The following is a 27,642-nucleotide window of genomic DNA, read 5'->3' as shown; positions in this document are numbered from 1 at the left end:
TAAAAACTTTAAGATATATATTTTTAGTTACTGGGAAAATAATTTTTCGATAATAACACGAGTGTTAGCTGTCAAAATACAAATAATCTAGATGGCTCAAAGTTTACAAACAATATTACTAACACTGTAAAGGTGAAGTTCAATATATTTTTGTTGCTATTAGTCTAGAATATCTTTCTTGGAGTATTTTAAAGTGTGTAGTTGGATCAACATCAACATGGCAAGAAAATGCAAAAATTTGAAAGGTAATATAATGCCTGTTGAAAGTTTTTGTTCTTTAATTCTACTTCACCCCAAATGTATCATATGTTAAGGGTAGAAAAGAAAAGAGGTGATAACCACATTCAGGTGGTCACAGAACTCGTACCATCATGTCCAATACATGTCACCAAGTCTAATTTCATCACATTGAGCGATTGGCGTGAACAAAAATAATTTTGTGATGGAACGAAAATCCCAGCTGTGGTTGGTTTACTGTTAGATTAAATGTAGAGCTGTTTCAGGGATTCCAAGCAACTGGTTGGTGTTTTTTCAACAATTTAGAATTAATATACCATTAAAAAAGAGCAATTACACTTCCAATACTGCAAGCATATGCAATTCATATTTTCTTTAAAACTAAAAAGTTTCATCCATTGTATATCATAAAAACTGGAGCTAATTTTTCTTAACTTACAATTAGTGTCAGAAAAATTAGAATTAGAAAAGACATTGAACGACAATACATTTTTTGTTGGGCAGGGTATTATACGCATATCAAATAAAATGTTCTCAAACTACTGGTACTGAAAATGGATACCCTAGTTTTCTGTTATGTATGTGTATGTATGTATATCTGTCTGAATTCAACAAGAGTACAATTATTTCTGAACACTTTCTTTTTAATATCTACTTTAGAAAAAATATTGTCTAATATGAAGTAAAAATTTACCAAAAATAGCCTTTAAGGTTACACCATATTATAGATAATGATATTTCTACAAATTTCATCAATATAAACAATCTTAATTAGGCCTGGCATTACTAAGTTGAATCAACTAACGTGTATAACACCTGGTCTATATTTTATATACTATTATATATGATACAATCTTATTCTCAACACGTTTATATTCAATTTATATAATATAGAACACTATAAGGGTATTTATGCAACTGAGTGTGTGATCTACAAACGAAACAAAAGTGTCTATACTCTAATAGATTATGTTCACCATTACGTATATGCTACATTCCAACAAACAAATAAATACAATAACGATAACGGTTACTTTGTACTTTATTAATACTAAAGAATGACTTGATTAAGATTGAGATGATATAATTTTGACACTGTTTTATTTAGTGGATTGGCAGTCAAGCATGGCGCAACGAATGGTTCTCATCAGTTACGCTTAAGCATCGTTTCACATCAACCTCAAGCAACGAATCGATCGCCGTGACCCATCTACCAAATCAACGACCACCGTTTCTTTTTTGGTATATGATTCACGGTGATCTTCCTCAGCTTCTCAAACGGCACTCCTTTCCTCGGTTTAAACAGATTTACCTGCAGGCCAACTTTGATTTTCTTCGTTAGGGCTCCCTCGGGGAAGATCGCTTGTACTTGCGGTACCACGGTACTGGAAACCATCCCGCCTTCGGGTCCGATGGCGTGCACCTCCTGTCGTATTCTGGATACCACGGCGAAGTACTGTGGAAAGTCCTGAGTCACTATTCGAGTTATCCTGCCGGATGATATATCCTCCATCTGGTTTAAGTCTGTGCGAAAAAAAGGCGGTTTCTAAATGTTAACAGAGACGAGCGCGTACTAATAAATACCTTCAGCTTCAAAACTATCGTGGAGTACCTCGTTGAGTACTTCTTCTGTGGCATCGACGGTGTGTTCTTTCCATGATTCACCGTTATCGGATCTGAGAATGACGATTTCTCGTTCTTTTCCTCTAAGAGCAGCAAAATGTGGTACTTCAATGATCACTGGCCTGAAATAACGTTTGTTATTTATGCCTGGTTACCGACATAACGACGACGTCAGCTCACCCTAAGAATTTAGCGCCAACAGGTCCCAGTTCCAACACTCGACTGGCCAAGGCTTCACCCTCCATCAAGGGAGGAGGATGCGGGGTTCTCTGAGGTCTGACATAGCGACAAGTGATTCTGGTAGGACTGGCAGCACATCTGGGTGGTACTATCACGCGCACACCTGAGTGCCTGCAACCGCGCATAGCACCGCCTCTGGCGTCAACCAAGAAGGACACCAAAAAGCTAAAAACAAGCAACTATTAGTTTTATTTATACTTAAATGCTATTCATAATTACAGATTAAGAGCTTTTAAAGAATGTTCATGATTATACAGGGTGTTCTAAAAATTACGCATGATAATTAAATCATAAAGTACCAGATATGCTCAAATATATCACAAATAAAAAATCATAAAGTATTGCGTCATTAAACTCCAGAGAAGTTGTAGTATAACCCACTACTGTCGAGAAGTTGTAGTACTTCGACGTTTTTGTGATCACGCAATCTTTCTTGATGTTTCTTCGCAAATCCTTGACCATTATATCTTACATCTTTGTGGTCTCCTCATTTCTAATGTGCTATAGGGCTTCAACAATGCTACAAAGAAGTTTACACCATGTTAACATTATATTTCCTTGCACAACCCCATAAATGATCAACCGGCTTATATTGCCTCATTCTGGCTTCACGATATGTTTATATAATATGTTTATTGCTGTATGTTAAATCAGATTATTGTCCAAGCAACAAGCACATGTTTTAGCCTGACACAAAGTTCTGCTCATTTCTTTTAACTCGTTCTTTCCACTTAAGCTTGGCGTCCAGTGTCATGCCATAAAGTATAATAATAGCACTAGTACACAAGCACTATTTTATCAAAAAATGCTATATGGTCCCAAACCCTTGACATCAAATAACCAAAAAAAAAAACAGGAACCAAAAATATATGAAACAGGAACCAAAAGGAACGAAAAGTATATGAAGAAATGTGTCATATATTAATTTATTTGGGCTATATGGTATTTGTCACTGTTTTGTTGTCAGATATTATCCAGATCAATATTATGCAATCTAAGAAGAAATAACCACTTCAAGTAGCAGTAATAATTAATCATTCCTTCTCGTTTTCGAACAAGTAAGACCCAATGATGCATCCGACCGAAAAAGTAACACGATGTAGATATATGTATGTTTGTACATTCGCATATAAATTTTCTGAATCCCCAATATGTCAATTTCAGAGAATAACAAAAGCGTTAAGATGAAAATAAGTTTCTTAGATCAGGAGGATTTTTCTCAAAAAGTCAACATCCATTTGATGATGTCCAATACTCCATTCAACGACCTCTTTTTGTAATTTAGCCATAAATAAGCTAAATAAATAAATTTCTAACATCAATTAAATATTATTATCCAATTATGGCATGTAGGACCTTTTCCAAGACGCCGAATTGATCACACATGAGTTTTCACCATCATCATCATCGCGATCTGCTTCAATAAATTAAAACAAATTTTTCATTTGCCATCTTCACAGTTGACGAAGTTAAATCAATATTTCGACTATATTTTGTACGAGTTTTGCGAATGGTGGTGGGATCCAGACTTTTTATTTTCAAAATTTCAAATAAACCCGATTTCAGAGTGAATATGGTGACAAAGTCAAATTTTGCAGACATTTTGGAACACCCTTTATATCTTCAACATTTATCGAGACTATATGCACGAAACCGTAACAATGAAATGATCAAAACCGTCAGATCTTTCCAGCCACTTAAGTTATTTAAACCAAGGCTATCGAATACAATCAGCACGAAATCCTAAACTAAAATTAGACAATTTAATGTTGTGTTAAGAGGTAACGCCCTACCATTGTGTAGTTAGGTCAAAAAAATGTAATATAAGATTTTATTCGGTAAATTAGGGAAGTAAATTAAACCAAGGTGAAGGAATTTAAAATCGTATATATCCGCCTACATTACATAAAATCAGTCGTCCTAATTGGACAAGATAATTAAAAGTTAACTTTTTTTTTGGTTTTTGTCGAACAAGTGACTGATATTGTTACGGTTCCGTTTGCACTGTTTGTGTATACCATTTTGTCGAGTATATCAAAAAATAGTAAATATACAAAGAACTATGTCTTTAAAAATATATTAAGGGGATATTCTGGTCTAGAAGCACCAATTGTAGGTAATAAGTGCAGTAAAAAAAAACAAATAACAACTTTAGGATCTATTTTTTCATCATATAATTTCTTGTTATGTTTTAGACTTTTTACCAATTCGGTTTTAACTTGACTGAAGCTACTGCTTAACATGAAGTCCGAACCACAATATTCGGCATTTAGCATCCCAACTGGCGAGTAATCAATTTGGAGATCATCTCAGTAGACATCCAGTCTTACCCAGCCTGGTTACAGTCGTAACTGGGATAATTTTCCTTCTCATATTTCGCACTCCTACCTCTTATACAATTACAATTATCAAGTGCATCAATCAAGCTGGCCCGTCATATTCTAGAATATATTTAAGTTCTTCGATACTTCCTTATATATCTAGTAGTACAAAGTGATTCATCGGCAACTAAAGCGCCTGAAAGTACTTTAAGTGTCTGAGCTTGATAGGTCTTGTAGTTTCTCGGTCCTCCTGTGTTATCGACATCAAAATCACCACTTTTGAATAATTGAAACCAACCTATGATTGCGATATGAGGATCAGCATCGTCATACGTCGTTTCACAGACTTCGACAGCAGATTTCTCGAAAATCGAACACCAAAGGTAATGTTATTTTGAAAAAAAATCAACAAGACCAAATGGAAAACTATTATTTCAAATAGAGAAATGTTAAAACCATCGAGCCTTAAACCATCCTTTTTAAGACATATTCTTAAGATATCAGAGTTGAAAATATGTAAACAAAAAAAATTCCTAGACCAGAATATCCTTTTAACATTAATGTTATCAACTTACTTCTTCCAGTGTAATTTCCTTTTGAATAGCGAGAAAATAAAAAATATTCTGTGTTAAATATATGTTGTTTGATGTGTGCGAAGATCTTAATCAAAATAATGGTTTACATCGATATGTGAATAACCAAAGTTAACAGCATTTACTAATATATATGCACTTCTTAATGGTTATTATCAACATATCAATATTTTGCAATATAAATCAATCTGTAAACTTACCCAATATTTATTGGATGCCGATTAATATCGACATTATCCGGAGTGTATTTCTTGATGTATTCGACGTAATTCCTAGTTACATGTTCTGGACTGATGGAGTCTTCGATATGTTGTGGCGGTAACATATTACTGTCCATACTGGTGGTCATCTTATTCGAATCGATTCTTTCATCTCTGGTCACGTCGATGGGTAGAGAGTCGTCCCCTAGAGACTTCATCTCATCAGCTGTCAAATATCTGTAGGTTTGGTCGCCGATGACGGCATCTTCGCCTGCAAAACATACAAAAACCAATGTAGACGGTCCGAATATGAAACAATAATCGCCGAACACCGTGCTCGGATGGGTATTTCGATTCTAAACAGAATATTGGAGCGAGGACGATGTATTATTGGCGGCGATAGCTAAAGCACCAGTTTTATAGCTAAAATAACGTGTTCGTTGAAACAGTTTTATGGCGTGCGCATATTTATATACATTGAAGATCGGGATGTTTTGATATCATTTTTAACTACATATGTATATGTTTATTTACAACCGTGTGATATAGAATGTTAGAATTTTCGTCATAATTATTTCAAATATGCAAGTTTACAATGGACTTTGATCAAATCTGCTTGTAGAGAAAGAGCTGTGGTTAATTTGGTGGAATGGGTTTCATTATACTGAACAATATATTATGTTTAAGGAAATCGAGTATAGATAAAAATATTGTAAAACAGACCTGGAAAGATTAAAACATATCTGAGTATAATTAATGGGTTTTATGTGATTACGTCATAATAAGGAACGTATAGTCTATTCAAAATAGCAGTGAACTCAGGTCATCAATATGTTTAATGTATTGCCTGTCGCAATATTTTTCTTCTCATTTTATTTTAATTAAAAAGCGAGGGTTTAAAAATAAAAAAGGTAATTAAAAAGAGATATGTAACCAAAACAACCTGCAAAAGACGTCCGGTTGACAAACCTCTGTAAAATTCTTCAAAATATACTGATTATAAAACGGCATACGTTGTTTTAACGCTTTGCTTATTTTAATAAATTTTAAATTGCTGCTTAAATTCGATACGAGAGGTAAGCATGTAAAAGCGAATTATTTTTTAATATATTTTTTTTTAATTCATCTCTAAAAACCGAACCGATTTTATTGGTGTATTTTATGTTTCTGGGAAAATTGAGATACCGGTAAAGAAACTAAAAGAGCGAGGTTGTCACCTCTGCTCGATTGGGATCTGCCACCCTTGCAGACACCCAGCACCAAAAACAATTGCCATAATTGGCAACATGTTTAGCCCTCTCCTCGAACTGCATTTGCCAAATGTGATAACTTAACATGCCCAAGGGCTTGTCGAGCTCTATGAAAGTTCATTTATGGAGCCGCGACTTCAGAGTAACTACGTTTCTAAATCGTGTCGATTATACAGTGTTTAATGTACTTAAACGCCACCGAAAGTGGTTTCTACTGGCTCTTGATGGCAGTGTATCTAGCGTGTGGCTTTTAGCTTTCTCCCTTGTACGCATTGCACCCATCATAGCTGGAGCTGGAGAAGTGAGTGCACTAGTAACAGTACTATTCATTTGTTAATTACTTTACTTATTTTAAAAATACAGCTTAATCCTAGCGAGGCCTACAAATCTTAGTGACAGTAGATCTCGCGCGTTATCCCTTGATCACATTGCACGTCATTATGGTTAGTGTTAGGACATAAGCTGATACGTCGCGTGCTATCCCTTCGTACCGTGCGCACATGTCATACTTCATTCAAGCATAATTTATCATTGCTATCAGACATCGCTATTGTCTTTCATCATTATTCTCTAATGACACGTTTAGGCATTGTTATCACTATCGGCATTGAAAACTCAACAGACCGACGTACACATTCAATTACCAGTCAATTGGTCTTAATTATCAGTATCATCACCGTTGTTAATCAACCTGGCCGATAATTCCTTTAATAATTATATCGCTGATTTAAAGTTCTTTATATCTTAGTCTTATTCTCGAAAATTGGTTGCTCAGGTACTTTTTTATCTATTTCAGAACTGTCGCCCGACTATTTCCTCAATAGACGTTTACCACCTGTTTACTTTTAGTTTAATTGATTTATTGTTGTTTGTAAGTACTTTATATGATATTTGTATTAATTGTGTATATATTTTCTTATAACTAAAATAAACAAATGTCCTCTAATAATAATTTTATATTTTTTATTTACGCCCACATAGTACAATTCGTTCTACAAGCATTTTTACTGTTAAATTAAATTGCTGCGGTTTTTATTTAAAATATTTTTAGCGTCTTGCAGCTACACTGAATATTAATATGTATGCAGTCACTGAAATATAAACAGGAAAAAATGAAAAATATAATCTTGGATTCATCTAAAAGAAACCGTCTTCACTCGAAGCGGGTGACGAATCAAAATCAACTTGATATTAGCTCTATCAGGAATGAAATATATGAAATGTATAGTGACTAGTTTTTTTCAACATAAACATATGTTAATACAATTATTTCAGAGGAAACTGTTTCAAAAGTATCCATAAAATGCTTATAGATAGGCAGCTACTTGAGAGATGCAGAAAAGAGACAAAATAAAGGACATCATTAATATGATAAAAAGACATAAACTTTCAATTGAATATATCTCTCTAAAACACTATCTACTAATTATTATATATATTCATACCTATACACCTGTGAAAACTCAATATATCCAAGCAAATAAGATAGTACTATAAATTGTTTAAGATTCCAACCTATGCTTATATATTCATATTAATTCATTCAGTATTCTAGACATCAGAAAATATTTTGCAATTCATTAACAACCTCTCAATAACACATGCAAAATATGTTTGAGATAAACAAATAATATGTGTTTTTCTACAACGAAAATATTTTTCTTACTCAGCAATAAAATAGGTCTAAAAATAGCTTTTAATATGTTTATGTTTTGTCATGATTAACAAACTGAAAAAGAAGATTTCCATTTCATAGTTATCCAGAATATATACACGTTGTAAGGCTCTAAAATAATTGCAGAATGATACGAGTCTAATAATATTTTGTATTTTATATGTTTTACTATTTTTTCACCACAGTTGTATACCACTTTAACCTATAGTTTTCTGACAAGCCATACCAAAAATAAAAACAGAAATTCCATATCACCTTACATCGTAATTAATCAATCTAATGAAACTAATATATAAACGTTCAGTGAGTTATATGTATACTAGTCACTCTTTTGATCACGATGGTTATATTCAGTTAACTTTAAATTATTAATAAAAAAATTACGAACATTCTTCATGTTTTCGAAGATAACCTTTGAAACAAGGCTACATATAGTTGCTTAAGAATATATCTTTGATGGGAACAAGTTTAGAACTAGTTTGGTACTAAGAATTTAGTTACTAGTTCTTTCGCTCCAAAATAATGGTTTTATTTTATTATAATTTAACGAATGTTTTTATAAATAGTTATTGTATGGTAATAGGTAGTAGAGTTTGATGTTTTTAGTTTGACGACCTGTCGTATTTAGTATCGCGTAATAAATCTTAAAGGATGCAAATGTATATTTAAGGTTTTAAAAGGTTAAAAGATTTTAAAAGGTGTTTAAAAATAGAAAAAAATAAGATTAAATGAAATGGACAATTTCTTATTATTGTAAATTATGTAATATATCAGGCCTATAATTTTTAAAGATTTACAACAGACATTTCAGATAAAAAAATAATATGATTTAATTTAGTTTCATTTAATATTTATGATTTAAATTAGAATAAGCCAGCTTAGCTTGCAAGATATTCATTTTATCTCTTTAACTCTTACTCTAAACAGAACTATTAAGGTTATATATTTTATTATACAACATTTGAAATATAACAAAATTTTAGCAAACGTTTTTCTTATTCATCATGATTAATTTATTAATATCTCAACATAACATGGTTAAAATATAATACAGTTGAATTTTTTGGTAATAAACGATATTTTTATTTTACTATACCGGATGTTTCTACTAACCACTATTGTATGATAATATATCGAGTAATGTGTTGTTTTTTTTTACTTAAATAACCTGTATAAATGATAAAATAAATATTGACAGATATCCTGTTAATTGTTATGTATTTTTTTTAAACAACATTGGTTTAGAGACACACAAAAAGTAAATATTTCTTCTTTGCCAGCAACGATGGAAATGTTTATGTCTCAACAGAAAATCCAGAATACTACATGGCATGACCAAGTTATTTTTATAATTAAGACGCGGCCAGAGAAAAAAGCGAACATTCTAATTATATTACCCGCCGGTTACAGATTATTAGAATTTATTGGAACATGTTTATTTTTAAAGTTAGAAACGCCGTCATGTCGATACAGAGTTTTCGACACGCGCAATTTAACTCGTAGAAAAAAATGTTCCTTTACAACCAAGTGACATAGAAAAACACCCAGTGAAAATATCCCGAAACGCATGAAAGATTTTATTTGTACGACTTGTTTATAATAAATAATAATGTGCCGTTTTATGTGTTTACTGAACTACAACGCCGAACAGTAGTTAAATATGGATAGCTGAGTGAAGAATTATATGCTATAAACTGGGATATTGTTAATACGAATATTAACTTATATTCCGATTATCATTATATCTGATATATCATATATACAGATATATAGTGTTCATGTTGGATGTATGCATATTTGATTCTGTTTAGGAACGAATGATTTCATTTGTATATGGTTCACAGTTATTTTTATTTATTTAAAACACAGGTCAATTGAAAAGTCCCCGGTCTGACACATAGATGGCGATACTAGAATTAAATCCATATGTTTTTTAGTTCGCCCTAACCCTCAAAAGATCATTAGTTTGTGGATTATAGCATTTTGAGTGAAGGAACTTCTGTTATTGTGAAAAAAATGGATAAAAAAAATTCGCATGTTGATAAAATATTGCTTTTTGAAGGAAAAAATACAGATTAAGCAAAAAATTGGCTTGTTGCAAATGAAAATTAAATATAGAATGCAATGAAAAAAACGGCATCAAGACAATGCACCGTGTCACAAGTCAATGAAAACGATGGCAAAAATCCATGAATCGAGCTTCGAATTGCTTCCTCATCCACCGTATTCTCCAGATCTGGCCCCCAGCGACTATTTCCTGTTCTCAGATCTCAACAGAAAGCTCGCTGGGAAGAAATTTTCGTCGAATGAAGAGGTGACCACTGAAACTAAGGCCTATTTTGAAGCACAGGACAAATTGTACTACAAAAATAGTATGGAAAAGTTGGAGGGTCGCTATAATCAGTGTATCACCCTTGAAGTGAATTATGTTGGATAAAAAAACCTACTTTTGCCAAAAAAATGTGTTTTACTATGGTAGGGCGGGGACTTTTCAATTGACCTGTTAGTACATGCTACAGACATATTACAACTAGGTATCTTCAACCTCCAAGTCCACTATTTTCAAGTAGTGGTAGTACTCAGATGTTTTTATATCCACACAACTGGATCTAATTACAATCTACAATGACTTCAAAATTTGTTTATATAATAATAATTTATTGTGAACTCGTTCAAGCCACCACCATATTTTTAGCCTCATACAAAGTTATGCTCGTATATTTCTAAAAAAAATATTTCCAGTCGTTTAGCAAACCAAGCCTCCATTTGTAATATATTGTTCACAATAACAGCTTTTCAGAGTTGGAGTCCATTATTATTTCATGAATAAAATTGTTGGAGAAATTACTATTGTTAACAAAGTACTGAGTGAGGTGGGTTTGCTCCGTTTTCTGATAAATAAAAACCCTCAGTTATATGTTGTATCGCGACTCAACATATTTCTTTTTAGATTCAAAAAGTAAAATAGTTTTTGTTATTTTAAACCTTCCAATTTTATAAACTCTATTCAGTCATATTGTTATTGAAATAAGGCCATACATCAGAAAAAAAATGACCAGCGATATATTCGACTTTCAACTGCAAACATTTCCAGCCAAATAAATTTTTACTTCTTGGATAAAATACGAATATATTTAGGAATTATTGTTGTACAACTTCTTTTAAATTGAATCCTATTTAATAATCCTATTTAATATATCCTATAAATATTTAACAATATTTTAAACTTAATTTACAAAAATGGGCCTTCAGTGAAAAATAATATTACAAAATTATGTGCTATTTGTACATTTTCACCTGATATTATTACGAATCTCAAGAAACTAATTTAATAAACACAATTCGCTACAGCATACTACTATTTTTGTACGTCAAAGTGTTACTGAATGTTCAAAAAATATATATCTGTAACGACATGAACCCATTTAATCTAAAATTTATTTTATTGTATCACCAGGCATCTATGAAGACATGTAAGTTCGCAGAACACAGGAACTGAAACCAGCAAATCACATAGGCGATTGCGTATTTCCTAGATAAAATATTATTTAAAATCATATCCAGCTACCAGAACCGTATTAAATTTATTTAATTATTAATAGGCGAAAAGTTAAGTAAATGAGAAAAATCGAGAGAAATTATCGACAATAAAGTTGAAATATTACCATTATATATTATATTACCATTATGTTATTTAATAAGACTAATAATTATTACCATAGTATAACCAATTTACACGCTTTTATCCGATATCATCGTTTCATTGCTACGCGAGTTTTCGCGTAAAATCTCCGACCTAGAACATTTGAAAACACTAAAAATACAAGGCCAACTGTCGACCTTAATTATCGCTAACAAGGCCAGATTTATAATTACACATTAAAAAAAAACAATACGAGATTAGCATTTTCAACGAGGAAAATCTAATTTTCCATTAAACCTCGAATGATTTATTGTCTGAGAATTTTGTTCAGAATAAAAACATTTTTAAATATTTAGAAATGAAATGAGTAAAATTAATAAGAAGTTATAAAATATAAAGTAATAGTTAATTATTATCAAAATAATAATAATAGCAATTTTTAGTTTAGTACTCATATGAAGAAAATATTTTTAATATAACATAAGTAATTGTAAAAATAAATAATGGATTTGAATAATTTTTTAAATATGCTTAAATATTAATACAAATATTTAAATTTCCTTACTCATTTTTTTGCTTGCTATCTCTAAACTATTTCATAATAGTACATGTTTCAGCTTTATATTCTGTCTACTTCATCAAAACTAAAATTGAATTTAGTATTATTTCTGTATTTATTAGCAATAAAATGTCATATAAATCAGAAGAATACTTCATACTGAAGAACTCCAATTACGCACATTATAATCGATGAAACATATGTTCAGCATTAATAGTTGATATATAAACAGCTGAAAAACTTCATGATATGATCTTTTATTTGTACAGATTGATCAATAGTGAACGATTTGCTATTGCGTATTAAAAAGTGAATTTAAAGAGTATTTCTAAAAGGCAACCAAATCCTATTTTACAATAATACGAATAACTAATAAACTGTGAATAAATGTGAGGGTATTCTTTGGAAATTCAAGACTATTTTATAACGAGAGTCTGTACGTTTAGTTTGCAAACATTTTAGGACAAACGTAACCACGATCACTTCAACGCTCAGCTTAAACATTCTTAATTGACCAGAGACAACTAGATAAAAGTTTCTAACAGCATTCTATCACTATTTTTCTTTAGTTTTTCTTAAGTATCATATCAATAACCCTCAAAATTAATTCACAGTCCTAATTCACCTAATCTCCTACCGGAGACTATTGATTATGTACAGGTTGGTGCACTATAAACGGAACGATACAGAATGAATACGATAAAGTTTACCAAAACAATGCAAAAGAAAGAAAATGATGAGAAAAACTGAGATAGTCATAGGTGAAATATTATAAAAATATTCTTGAATTCCAAACCATATATAACACAGTTTTAAACAACATAATAAAAATGTTATATAGCAATAAATATTTCTCTTCACATAAAAAATCTTTTATAATGTACCATCCTGAACAGGAAATAAAATTTAATAAAGATAAAGGAAGAGAGATAGGGAGAAAGAAATGAGATATTTTGAAATATTCGAAAAAAACTTACGCGTTTGCAACGTAGTGCCATTGAAATATGGAAGGTAAACGTGACGCTCATGGGGAGCAGTGCCAAATCCATCCAAAATATCTTCCCCTGTTTTGAGGATATTTTATTAGCGTGTTCATTCATTACAGTGATAGAGGCGTACATTAAAGCAAAAGCACGTCCAGAGGGTATTGCCCAGTTTGTTATGTACTTGTGTAATGTGACAAACAGTTGCAGAGGAGTGTTGGTTTTTTTGTGCAAACAGTACTTTTATAGCGCTTACAATAATACAAGGACAGCATTAGCAACACAGATTACATTTGTGTACATTTCCTCGGAAAAAAAATATACAAGCAGTGTTAAATATGAAAATCACTTTCGGTTTGAAGGTAAATTTTTATCCATAAGTCATCAATAAAATAATAAAAATAGATAATTCATCCCCTAGATCATGAAGTCAACATTACAGAATGGCTGGAAAATCATAAGATCTCAATATTGACAATATAACATTACGAGCTATATATGAAAATATTGCTGTATACCACTGTACTTGATGACAAAGTAGGCATTGTATTATAACAATTTGAAATATATTTTTCTTTACCGAAACATACGCATATTTTGATTTTTGATTAAGAATTGTATTTACGTAAATAATACTACATAAATATTAAATCATGGTGACGTAAGCTCTGATAAGAATCAAAAATAAAATATGATGTTATTGAAATGAGACTAATCAGAATGCAATTTGCGGAAACGCCATTTTAACAGATCCATTGAGAGCCTTCGGCGATAAAAAGATTGTATGTAGTAGGCGTTGAAAAAATTATTCGTATTATTCAATCGTCTCTAAAAATAGATATGCTTCTTAGTAGGCGTCGGATGATAAATCCAATTGACGATAGCCTACCTTTGACACAAAGACACACTTACTTTGTTGCAATTTCATGTTTCAATTAATTTGAAACGGTTATTCTGCAGTGAGTTATAAAGGTTAGACACGAGCTGTTTTGTTGCGGATAAGGTGGTTTAATGAAACACACTACACTTTTCTGACGTCAACTGTATGGTGTATTGCAAGGAATAAACTAACAGAAAGTCGATCAAGTAATGAAACAGGATAATACGTTAAGGAAAACTTACAATGACGAACTTCTTGTATTCCCGGATTGGGGGTGCTAGAAGCAACCATTGTCATGTCATATATGTTTCAATTTGTATAAAATACTACCCAGGATAAGCTATATGAATATTAAACTTTGAGAATATTAATTGTAATTTTTTAAATATTGTATTTACTCATAAAAAATGTCTAATAAATGTATTCCCAACATTTGCACAAAACTGCAGTAACTTACAATAATTATTGTAAATCATGTTGATAATGACTAGTTATAAGAAAGTTATATCAATAACGTGCACATTCAAGAGCTATTAAAATACCTTAATAGCCAATATGTGTATAAGAACCATTAATAGACTTTAACAGAATTTTGTCATCACTGATTTCTAGAAAGATAGCAAGAAATAATGGCAGAAAATAGAATATATATTATTTATTACAATTTTTCTGTAAAAATTTAAAAAAATGATATTAATATATTATTATATCAAGTATTTTCTTTTGCAAATAATAATTATATAAACACATACAAGGTTAATGAAGAGTATAGATCAAGGATGTTCTAAAGGAAATGATTTTAGTTAATCGAAACCTTAACATTTTTACTAACGAGAATCTTCCGCAGAAATGCATCCTTTGAATGTATAATCCATCACAATATTAGTCATGGAAATACGAAGGCTATACTTTAAGTAAACTCTACCAGTTTTCGAAACATTACAAAATTATTAAAAGATTGTTATAAATTTTTACTCAGAACTTTGGCTCCATAATTCTAGAATAGCATCAATTAAAAAATAAGATCAGAATATTTATAAATACTTTGCATTTGGTTAGCAACAAAAATATTTAGGATAAACTAATTTAAATGTGGTAATACAAACAGTTTTGTGCAAATCGTTAGAAACATATGAGGTGTTTCAGAAATTGCTTAAAAAATTCGGATATCCTAACATTTTAATGGAATTATGAGCATTTCAACTAAAAGGCTACAGAGCTCATTTAAAAATGAGAATACTGTCCATAATATGGATGCTGCAATTGGAGACAATCAGCAGAGCATATGAAATACCAAAAAACAGTCCCAAAAAGATTTCTCAAAAAATTCTTCGCCCAGCGTGCTAACACAATATTATCATCATCATTATTCCATCGCAGAAAAAAAAAATTGGCATGAAGTGTGACTTAAGTAGAAGACGTATTAACTACACATTATGTTCATCAAATTTAGCACGTAATCAGTTCCATTTGCACGTGACCATTACTAAAATAGGCATTTATTTTGGAATATTTGTTTTTCAGTAAACAAAATACATCAAATTAGAATTAGATAGAAATAATCGATAAAATAATTAGGATTCATTCATATATAAAATTGTTTTTTCAAAGATCTATATAAAATACCTTTTCTACTAAATATATCCATCAAAATTATTAACCACCCTTTATAGTGTATTGTAAGCGCTACAATTTCATGTCTAATAATTTTTTTTAGTAACTGGGTCTAGATCTGGACTTAATTTTAAAATAATCATTTTAAAGTACCTATTTGCCATTAAAAGGATATGCTATATCTAAGACTAGTATATCAAATGCTAGTCGCTACAGTTTGTTAGTCTAGCACTATCTATTAAATATATCTATTATCACTATGAATATGAAAACAACGATTTACCGAGTCTGCATTCGTTGAACATAGCTAATATGAAGACTATTTCTAAGCCTTTGAAGGACCCACATTCAAAAATATCAACTTTACTTGTTAAGTTGAGCCAAAATAACAATTGGATCAAATTAACTGCCACTGTAATAATACATTATTATAGACAAATAATTAATGAGTATATATTGATATATAGTGATAAAAATGTGAAGTATCAATGTAAGCTGCATTTTTGATATTCATTGCTTTAGTTAATTAATTTGAGAAAAGGCGAGGCACCTCAAATACCTTATAAACTTATGGCGAGATCGCTCCGTTATATCCTAATTATCATTTTTGGTTTGGAATAAGACAATGAATTTGAAGATTGGACAACAATTCACCTCAAACTCACCAAAAGAAAAGAAAATGGCTAAAACACGAATTAACTGAAAAGGTTACAAAAGTTGGGAAAAGGTACATTGTTGCAGCTCGAATGGGATGTTCTGCCCCACCAAGCATACTCACCAGACATAGCGCCTTTTGATTATCACTTGTTCCGATGAATGTAACAAGTCTTGGTATAATATACAATTACAAAATACCAAAAAGATACCAAAATGAATCGATGACTCAATTTCTGCACACCAGCATCGATATTTCGGCACAATATCGCCATGTAACCAGAAAGATTGGAATAAGCCGAAGAAAATGGTAGAAAATATTTTTATTAATATATTGTACTATTTTTTCTCAATAACCGCCTTTTTAAAGTAAAAAAAATGATCAGAATATGAGAATATATGCAAACACCTAACATAAACAGCCTGCATCTTTTAAAATCATCTCGCTCATTATTACAGACTGAGGGAGGAATATCTGCATACCAAATAATATTAAATAAACAATGTGAACTATACGAATTCATCTCCTATGTTGTCGAACATACACTAAACATTTGCGCATTTGCTATTCTAACTAAGTAATTTCAAGGTAACAACCTATTCTAGGCGAAGAATTACACAAAACTATGTATGTCGCAGTATTTATGTACCAATATATCTAGATTTTATTATTGCTTAAGCTTGGAAGTCTAAATTTAAATCTGACTTAGTCATTACAGCAATTTGTTATTTTCTGCTCGGATTGGTGCAAATTTCAACAACACTTCTTAAATAATTAATATAGATTTTAAAAGTATTAGATCTAACAAGGTAATAACCTAAATGTTGCCGAAAAATTACGCCGAAACATTTTACTAGTGAATTAGGAATCTAATTAGTCATAAATATATCACAAAAGCGTGATAATGGAATAGAATTTATTTTTAGGCAATGACGCGGGCAGGAAGATTTGAATAAATTACCTAATCTAAGAAATATTCAGGAAAATAATTGGAAAATAAAGAATGCCAAGCGTAGGGTGATAATAACTACCTTATTAGTCAATTGTTTGGTTATAAAATTATGGTTCTAAATAACAAAAATGCAGGATATTTACATATAGTATAACCATGGTAAAATTAGATAATTACAATTTTACGCGTGTCAAACTGTGAAGATATTTTAAATAGAGTTCTATTCAGCGTGAAAATGACATCATATCATTTGGAGACCAGTAGGGTTTTCGCGCTTTGTTTTCTTTTTTTTAATAAAATTTCCTTTAATAAAAAGTATTTAGTGCTGAAACTGACTGAGTACTATACCCAACGTGGACTACTAAGTCCACATAACTCATAACTCAGCAACTTAAATAATTTCAAAACTTCAGTAATAATAATAGAGTAAACTACAAAATATTAAAATTTATAGGTAAGTAATTATTCGTAGTATGTTATCTTAAGTGAAGTCCAGATGATTAAGGAATATCTGTTATGTAATACGACCCAGACTATGACGGAAAGGAGAATGCGACGGAAAGGTCTGTTTTCTAATAGATAATGACCCTCAGTGTCGCTGTGTATCTCCATTCAACAAGTCGCCTCTTCTTTCCGTTAAATAAAATAAGATTTTCAAGTAAATTAATAGTTCTTGTTTTCTTAACACTTTCACACATTATAACAGGTGGGGCAATAAGTCCTGCTACCACTTTGATTGTGCGCCATCTTCTTTATGTGACGTTTAGCTCAGTTTCGTTTTAACAATTGTATTGTGTAAACGCCCAAATTTTATTATGGAGACGAGCTGAGCACAGTAATGCGATCCTAAGGCTGTCTGGTGAAATAGAGAGAAAATGAGTGAAATTAATAATGAGCGATGAAAACTATTTTCTTCTCAGTGGCTAGTTGGTTTTAGGGAACACAGAGTCCTCAATTAATTCATGAAACATCATTGCATCCACTCAAAACAACTATATATTATGGTATTCATGCTGAAAACATAATTGGTCCCTGTTTTTTTTTATGAAAATGATCAAGGTGTTGCAGTTACTATTACTGCTGAATGGTACGAAGACATGATTCGAAATTTTCTTGTGTCTGAAATGGAAGAGCAAGGACTAGAGGACATGTAATTTCAGCAAGAGGGCGCCACAGCACACACTGCTCGTTCAACAATTCGATTATTGAATGACGTTTTTCGAAGTCACCATTTAGTCGAATATGTAAAGACCAAACTTACTTATCTTTTCTTTGAGCAAAGTTGTAGGCAATCAAAATGGTAGTGGGATTTTTGCCCCACCTATTATCTTATATACGATGAGGAATGATCACAAATTATCTGCAATAACTATAAATAGTTTAACAACATTGTACGAATGACGTCATTACCAGAAGAATGCATAAAAAGCAATAAACCATAATGTTCCCACAAATATATGTTCGAGTTAGATTAGAGTAAACATTGAGGCTATCACAATATTTGTTACAGTATAAATAATTATAATTAGAGTCCGGATTTCAATTCCTAACTTTATTATAAATATAACCAAAAAAATAAAATAAAAAAAATTGTGATAAACAGGTGTTATATAAAGTTTGTTGGTTTAAATTAATAAATTTAAATAAATCCAAAATTATATTATATTATTTTACTTTTACTTATTTTCATACTATTTATCATGTCATTAATTAAAAGAGCAAAGAGCATCCATTTTAGGAAGAAAAATATTGGTGAAATTTTATGAAATAAAAATATGATTAGTTTATGGCATATCAAGGCGTGAATTAATTGTAAAGGATTTAGAAAAGATTGCTGTAAACATATTTATGTTGATCCTTTATCACTTGTACTTTTTTTTCAAGTTCTGAATGACATAGATACAGAATTACTGGTGCTAAAATCTTTGAAGTATATTTAAAACTTAAATTATGAATATATGTTGAATATAGAAAAAAAATTAATAGGAAATCCTACTCCATTATTCTCCATGGTCGTTATCTCTCTTTCCAATAGATGTCAGATGTCAGGTTTAAATTTAAAATGGCTCAAATATTGAATAACGCCAAGAAACTGTATTTTTTAAAGGCACAATAATGCAATACAAAATAACGTAAAATGATGTAAAAATAATGAGTAAATATTATTCAGTTTATGCTTACACAATATCGAATTTTAAGAGAAAGAATGTAGAAACTTAAATTTTCCAAAAATCTTTCATAAACCTCATTGTTACATTACCAAGTGTTCACAAGTGCATAAGAATTTAACTAACTAATCAAGAACAGCACTCTCTTTCTATTTTTATAATTAGCGCGATCTAGTTTCGATAATATTAATACGCTTCAAGATGTAGACCTTGACATAAAGATATAGATATAATTAATGCATTCGTTATTATTACTGTAAGTACCGAACCACTGACCCATTTAGAGGTGAACAGTATATAAACCGAAAATCCCAATAACACTGTAACATATAAATAGATTTTTGGTACAGTAGTTGTGTAATATTAATGATACAAAAATTTGCGTGCATATAACAGCTTCGGTATTATGTAGTAAACAGTATTAACATTACCTAATTATATCAAAATTAGTAACAATATCTAAGGTCAAGTGATTAATGTCAATCAAAACACTGAACTACCGGCTTTTCTTACACCAATCACATTCAAACTTAATGTCCACTTTATTAAATTACGCATACGAAGAGTTTGAAAACTGAATAAGTTTTACTGGCGTTTTTAGTTTCATATTGTACGGTGACATGTTGAAAGCCCTCTCCCTAGCAGAAACGCTGCTATTGTTCAGAGTCAATGAAATTCTGTGTAAACACAACTGTTCCGTAGTTCCTAAATTATTACCTAATAATTTGTCGCTGCGTATTAAATTCAACAAAATATACGGTAGAATATATATAAATACATTAAATTAAATAATGTTGCATGATAAGTCACAGTTTAAGTTAATAAAAAATATTATTTCAATGTATGTAGATTATTTTACGAGAGACATCATTTATTTCAGTGCTTCGTCAAGATTCTTGTAAGAGTACAAATTAGTCTTATTAATTTGGTTTTCAAAAGAAAGTGTTACGGCCATTGCTGATTTTGGTACTTTTGAAGTGGTTAGGTAATGTCGATACCATTCCATTTATTAAGCGACTTCGAAAAGGTTCTAACCGATCAGTTGGTAGTAGTTAAAATAATATTGTAAATAGATAAATAGGTTTGAGTAGGTATTAAGCTAAATTGTGTGTATATCGTAGAATATAAAATACGTGTAGTAGATACGTTAAATAAGTTTTTTGTTTTACTTTTATTTAGATATTACAACGATTATTATTATGATGTACGTAATGTGTTTTAAAACGTTTTTTTCGCCTTAAAAATCTAAGTTTAATTATTATTTACTTTTTAGTGAACTCCTTATTTATTCTTTGAAGTGGGCTCAATTTTTTGTAGATTTGAGATTCGTATAGAAAGCCTACCGAAGTGAACATTATCTTAAAAGGCATCAGCATTTACAAAGCTTGATTACTGGTGTGGATTCAGTTACCGAGGAATTATTAATCTCTATCAAATTTTACGCTCTCCAGAAGTGAACAGTAATATTTTACTATCAAGGTGAATTACCTGTGTTATTTGGCAAATTAAATTAATTGGGATGTTTAATTAGATTAATGAATCAATGAATTTTCTGACAATTAATTTCAAAGCTCATAATTTCAAGCAAAACTATAAAATATGTTTCAAAACCTCTTTAAAAAAAGATATGGATTACTTACTTAAAAATGACGGACTTAAAATTTGTGACGTGCCAAAGGGTTCGATTGGAATACAGTAAGAACAATAGATGAAGTACATATTCTTCAGTATATGGTGAAATCAAATCGGTAGTCAGTTAACTACGCGTAAAATAGTAAAACGAGTGAAAAACATAAGAAAAATGTAGATTCTTCCAAGGGAGGAATTATATATTTCAGTGCTTCGTCAAGATATTTATTTATGTAAAGATGCATAAATTAGTGTCTTTAGTTTGGTTTCCCAAAAGATGGCTGTGACTGAAGATGGCTAAAAGTATTATAGCAAAGGGGTTAGACATCTATCAATATCATTTCATTTATGTAGCTTTGGAGCATCATGGTAAATTACAATATAGTTGGAATAAACTTGCCCCAAAAACTAAATATGCTTTCAAGAACTCTAAATTCATTCATTCATTCTTCATTCGACGAAAATTTCTTCCCAGCGATCATTCTTTTGAGGTCTGAGAACAGGAAATAGTCACTGGGGGCCAGATCTGAAGAATACGGTGGATGAGGAAGTAATTCGAAGCCCAATTCATGGATTTTTGCCATCGTTTTCATTGACTTGTGACACGGTACATTGTCTTGGTGAAGCAGCACTTTCTTTTTCTTCAAATGCGACCGTTTTTCGGCGATTTCGTCCTTGAAACTGTCCAATAACGCTATGCAATAGTCGTTGTTAATGGTCCTTGGTTTTTCAAGATGGTCAATGAAAATTGTTCCATGCGCATCCCAAAATATAGACGCCATAACCTTATCAGCAGACTGTTGCGTTTTCCCACGCTTTGGAGCGGGTTCATCGGGTGCAGTCCACTGGTATAACTGTCGATTGGACTTCGGAGTGAAATAATAGAGAGATAGAGCCATGTTTCATCCATTGTCACATACCGACACAAAAACTCGGGTTTATTACGCTTGATCATCTTCAAACACTGCTCCGAAACATCAACTCGCAGTTTTTGGTCAAAAGTGATTTTACACTTTGTACAAAGCTTTCCCATACCCAAATATTCATGAATGATGTGATGTACACGTTCAGTTGATATTTTTAGAGTGTCTGTTATTTCATTCAGTTTCAATTCGCGGCCATTCAAATTTTGTGGATTTTTTAAATGCTTTCTTCGGTAACAACTACTTTTTGAGCGTCCACTGCGTTCACAGTCTTCGGTGCTCATTTTACCATGTCTAAACTTAGTATACCAATCCTTGGTAGTTGATTTTCCTGGGACAGTGCCCGAAAACTCGGCATCAAGTCAAGTTTTTGCTTCAACTGTATCTTCCCCTCAAAAAGCAATATTTTATCAACAAGCGAAACTCGTATTTATCCATTTTTTTTTTGACAATAACAAAAGTTGCTTCACTCAAAATGCTATAATTTACAAACTAATGATACGACAGCTGTCAAATTAATACACGCATCTTTTGAGGGATAAAGCTAACTAAAAAACATATAGATTTAATTCTAGTAGCGCCATCTATGTGTCAGGCTGACGACTTTTCGATTGACCTGTTATAGTTTATTTGATTGCAGCGTTATAACATCGAAAATTAGTCACTTTTGGCTCAGTTCTATATTCTTCAATTATTATTCGTAACAGGTCTTGTTAAGAAAAATAAGTTAGTTTTATCCTAAAATAAAATGTCTAGTCGACTAGAAACAAATAAAATAATAAAGAATTCAGAATTAACTCAATCTTTATTAAGTCCACAGCGTAATAGGTCTGACGCATTATCAGCCGCTAGCCATAGTTTTTAATGTATATTCTTTCATTAGTCTATACAGGAAGAAATAATTAAGCACACACCAAGCGCTATAAATAACCCTAGTTAGAACTCGAATTCGTTTGATTTATTTTCTCTGTAATTATCACACTTCGTGATACTTAAAAATTTTAAGTGTGTAATTATGACTAAAACTGATACAGAGAATTATGTAAGAACTGGTACTTGAGAAATAATTTTCTCTTGCTGTATTTAATGATGGGAACCTTCTTGTTTATTGTCTTTTTTTAAATAATGTCGCAATTACTTCTTAGAACTTTAGTAAACTTTTAATGATCTCAGTAAAAAATCTAACAGTTTAAGCTCAATTGAAGCATAACCAGTCAACAGTATATGATATATTTTTAAATAAAATTAAAACAGAATACGTACAATAACAGGTATACATCTGGGATAATTTTTCATCAGGTTGTCAATATGAAAATTACCTTAGGAGTGATCAATTTGGTTACTGGTGTGGCTTCAGTTACTAAGGAAAGATTAATCTTTATCAAATTGTACGCTCTTGCCATTGTTTGAAAATTCAAACCACTACCAATTTAACAACAAGGCAAATGACCTATATTAGTTAACAATAAAACTCATATAAATGAAATACCCTAAAAGTATTTTTTTAAAAAGATATGTGTTATATTTTACGCCAAAACGTTAGATACAAGAACAATTAATTTAAAATTGATGATGCCCTCATTCATGTCATTATAGCATATATTGCAATATATGAAATACATATTATATTCATCATTATATGAATCAAAAAGATAACAGAAAAGAGTCCACTATAAATATCCATTATGTCACTACAGTACTGGGATCCCCAAATACTAAAATTACGAAAAAATAACTTTCTGTAACGATAAGACACAATAGCACTGATAACTGATATATCATAAGGGATACGTGAAGAGAAAAAAACTTAGTACAAATAAAAAAATGTTATGTTATGAATAAATGTTTGTTAAACAAACTCATACTACATAATTTCTAGAAGATTGTCGTATAATATGCTTCAACTCCAATATTAAATAAAATCATTGCCTCCAGAGAAGCTTTTCAGATCCTTTGATGTGGATCAATTACTGTGTATTTTATTTTATTCCCTAAAAATTTTTTATTTCATATTTCAGACACTCCTATTTATATTACCAACAAATAATAATTTACTTGGTTTAGAAATCTGAACATTTTTCGGTTTTTCTGCTGGTAATCATTATGTTTATCGCTAGGCTGTCATATTATACACTGGATACTCTTCTGTACTCATACATCTGTTGTTTAGTTTGTATAAAATGCTCAAATCTGTCAATTCATATCAAGTTTTGTTCGTTCTCTGTATGACCAGCTGTGAACATATTCAAATGAAAAAACATCACTAAAAGGCAGGAAATTGGGAGTGAAAACCGAATATGTCGACAAAACCAGATTTGTGCTAAAACCTCTTGGGATATCAATTACTATAACATCATTATCTCGTAGATTATCATTATGAATGAATTTTTTTCTCAACTCAACAAATACTATTAAACAACCACTATATTCACCTAACCACCTAACATTACAAATAAACCACAAAAGGCAAATAAAAATTCTTTGTACGTTTTTAACACAATATATCTGCAATTTCACCTTCTGTCTCATTTCTCATCACAAGCCATACCACTATTTAATAGCTCTTTATTTATTGTTTTAATGCTGATTTATTTTTGTTGGTACTAATATGGTTCTCGATATATTTCTTAGTTTTTCTTCGACTTACCTTGTTGTTATCATCACCTTATTAGTCATTCCGAATTTTAGTTAAACCTATATAACAGGTCAATTGAAAAGTCCCCGGCCTACCACAGTAAAATAATTTTTTTTTTTTGGAAAAATTAGTTTTTTATAAATATGATGGAGCCATGTTTCATCCATTGTCACATATCGACGCAAAAACTCGATTTTATGACGCTTGATCATCTTCAAATACTGCTCCGAATCATCAGCTCGTCTTTGTTTCTGGTCAAAAGTGAGCTCGTGCGGTAACCCCTTTATACAGAGCTTCCTCATACTCAAATATTCGTGAATGATATGATGCACACGTTCAGTTGATATATTTAGAGTGTCTTCTATTACATTCAATTGTATTCAATTTCGTAAATTGATTACGGTCATTCAAAATCATTTTGTGGATTTTTTAAATGTTTTAGTCGGTAACAACCTCTTTTGGGCGTCCACCGCGTTCACGGTCTTCGGTGCTCATTTCACCACGTCTAAACTTAGCATACCCATCCTTGATGGTTGATTTTCCTGTATTCAAGTTTTTGTTTCAACAGTATTTTTCCCTTCAAAAAGCAATATTTTATCAACACGCGAAATTCCATTTTATCAATTTTCTTCACAATAACAGAAGTTGCTTCACTGAAAATGATATAATTCACAAACCAATGATCCGACAGCTGTCAAATTTATACACGCATCTTTTGAGGGTTAGGGCTAGCTAAAGAACATATTGATTTAATTATAGTAGCGTCATCTATGTGCCAGGCCTGGGAATTTTCATTTGACCTGTTAATAATGTCATTCCACGTTATGCAATTTTAACGCCAAAAATATAACCAATTTTATTTTGTATGCCATCTGTTCCAATCGCATCGATAAATGTATAAACGATCCGCATGACATCATTTACAGAAAAAGAAACTATCACGTTCACTGAAGCGCCTTTCACCGATATACTTGAGGCTACAGAAACAGAACTATATGAGAAAAAAGCCTTTTAAACGTATCCGTCATAATCTCAAACAGTCCGGTTATGTTAACTAACGAAGTAGGCGTACGTTATCACAAAGCGAAGGAAAAAAAACCACAAAAACACGGGCATTGTTGAGACATTGTTTATTTATAGAGGTTTCGTACCGCTGCATTACGGTTTGTATATTCGCCACTGGCTCACCATGATGCTAACATAGTCACCTCAATGTCAAACCGGTGACCGGCGAGCCGATTCGTGTCATAACAAAATGATGTCACAACGTTTCGGTATGCGAGTTATGTCGTAATTTATTTAATTCGAACTTGTGTTTGCGCAGTTGCTTCGGTCTGGATGTTACGGGTCTTGGCATACTTGGTATATCGATAAAAAATGTATACCAGTTCTTTTTAAGAAAATAACAATAAATAATAATATTTGCAAAAGGGACTTATCATCAGGAACTCATTACTGTTTCCATATCTAACTGTTTTAGTTCAAAATTAATCAGGATTAATAACAATTATTGGTAATGGGGATTCTAGGAATTATATTGAATATTGATTTTTATTTTTAACATATTTATTAAATACTTATTGAAGAAATATTAATGTTATAATTATTATTGTTTTATTTTGATATTCCACTTCAAAACTATATATCTATTTTATCATCCTCTATTTTACTATTTCCTCCTATCGTGGCATGTTCCCCAAAATTCTTAAATAATGGTAAGTCAAAGACAATAGTTTAATGGTTGTAAATATAAATTGTAACTATTTTATAAACCAGAAACTAACGCCAACGGCCAAACTTACTGATGTGTAGTTATGATCTACAACTTGAAGCATGCCTAAACGCCACCAAGAGTGGTTTCTGCTGGCTGTTGGTGGCAGCCTGTCTAGCGTGTGGCCCTTGCATTGCACAGCTTGAGAAGTGAGTGCATAATAGCAAGAGAGTATTGCTTATTTATTTGTTTGTGTTTTTATCTTAAACCTAGCGAGCCCTGCTTGCTATCGTAGGTTGGCTCCCTTGATCTCATTGCACGCCCATTACTGTTAGTGTTAGACACTGCTATCAGTTATCGCTATTATCCATTATATGTTATTTTTGGTTGTTGTAATTATGTTTATTGACAATCTGAAGTATACATAAACGCCACCAAATATAGTTAATGCTGGCTTTTGGTGGCAGCGGATTTAGTGTGTTTGCCTCTGGCTTTTCCCTTGTACACATTGCACGTTCATCATAGTAGGAATTCCAACAAAGTTGCTTATTTATTTATTTATTTACGTTACCCTAGAGAGTACTACTAGCCCTAATTGCAGAATAAAGGTGCATCTGCTTCCCTTGATCTCACCGCACGTCCATTATTGTTAGTAGTTGGTACGCCGTGCGTTACCTTCCCTTCGTACCGTGTACACATGTCATGCTTCATCCTAGCATAATTTATCATTGCTATCAATTGCTAGTATTGTCTGTTTTATAATGACTGTCCGTCAATATTATTGACTACTATGGACTAAGACTGTGGTTTACCATCCTGTCTATACTATACAGTATCAGTATTTGTCAATACCTTTATTTATCAGTATATTGATCCACCAGCAAAATTAATTACCAGTACATTTAGCTGCCAGTATTTTAACTATCAGAGCTGTTATATTACAATATTACCTGGCATTATAAGTATATATCGTAACAATTACTAATTCCTGCTATATTTCAAAAATATCTTTAATTTCTTCTTTATCTATTTCCAATAAAACAACAACACACTGATTTAGTAAAATCATACATTACAGCCAGAATGTTTAGAGTGAAACAAGAAGAAGCTTACTCTACAATAAAAGAAGCTAACGTAGGTGTACCACAAGG

At 31.4% G+C, this 27,642-nt stretch overlaps 1 protein-coding gene and 1 long non-coding RNA gene across 2 annotated transcripts in view; one reads left to right on the top strand and one right to left on the bottom strand.

Moving 5' to 3' along the window:
• Positions 1 to 1,305: 1,305 nt before the first annotated feature.
• The window catches only part of LOC143198352 (uncharacterized), an 80,126-nt gene continuing 53,789 nt past the window's right edge, over positions 1,306 to 27,642 (bottom strand). Inside the window, exons 16-19 of the mRNA XM_076407514.1 lie at positions 5,215 to 5,485; positions 2,041 to 2,265; positions 1,822 to 1,982; positions 1,306 to 1,761 (exon numbers count right to left, since the gene is read on the bottom strand). Coding sequence (XP_076263629.1) covers positions 1,448 to 1,761; positions 1,822 to 1,982; positions 2,041 to 2,265; positions 5,215 to 5,485 — 971 coding nt within the window. The 3' untranslated portion in view covers positions 1,306 to 1,447. The remainder of the gene's footprint in view (positions 1,762 to 1,821; positions 1,983 to 2,040; positions 2,266 to 5,214; positions 5,486 to 27,642) is intronic.
• On the top strand, positions 13,548 to 13,909 carry LOC143198357 (uncharacterized). Its single transcript, XR_013006200.1, has 2 exons — positions 13,548 to 13,686; positions 13,746 to 13,909. It is a non-coding gene; the product is annotated as an uncharacterized LOC143198357 (long non-coding RNA).

Source organism: Rhynchophorus ferrugineus, unplaced genomic scaffold (assembly GCF_030347505.1).
Source record: "Rhynchophorus ferrugineus isolate W39M unplaced genomic scaffold, kcgeb_rfMv2 rfM6, whole genome shotgun sequence".
Lineage (NCBI taxonomy): Eukaryota > Metazoa > Arthropoda > Insecta > Coleoptera > Curculionidae > Rhynchophorus > Rhynchophorus ferrugineus.
This window is presented reverse-complemented; position numbering and strand designations above follow the sequence as displayed.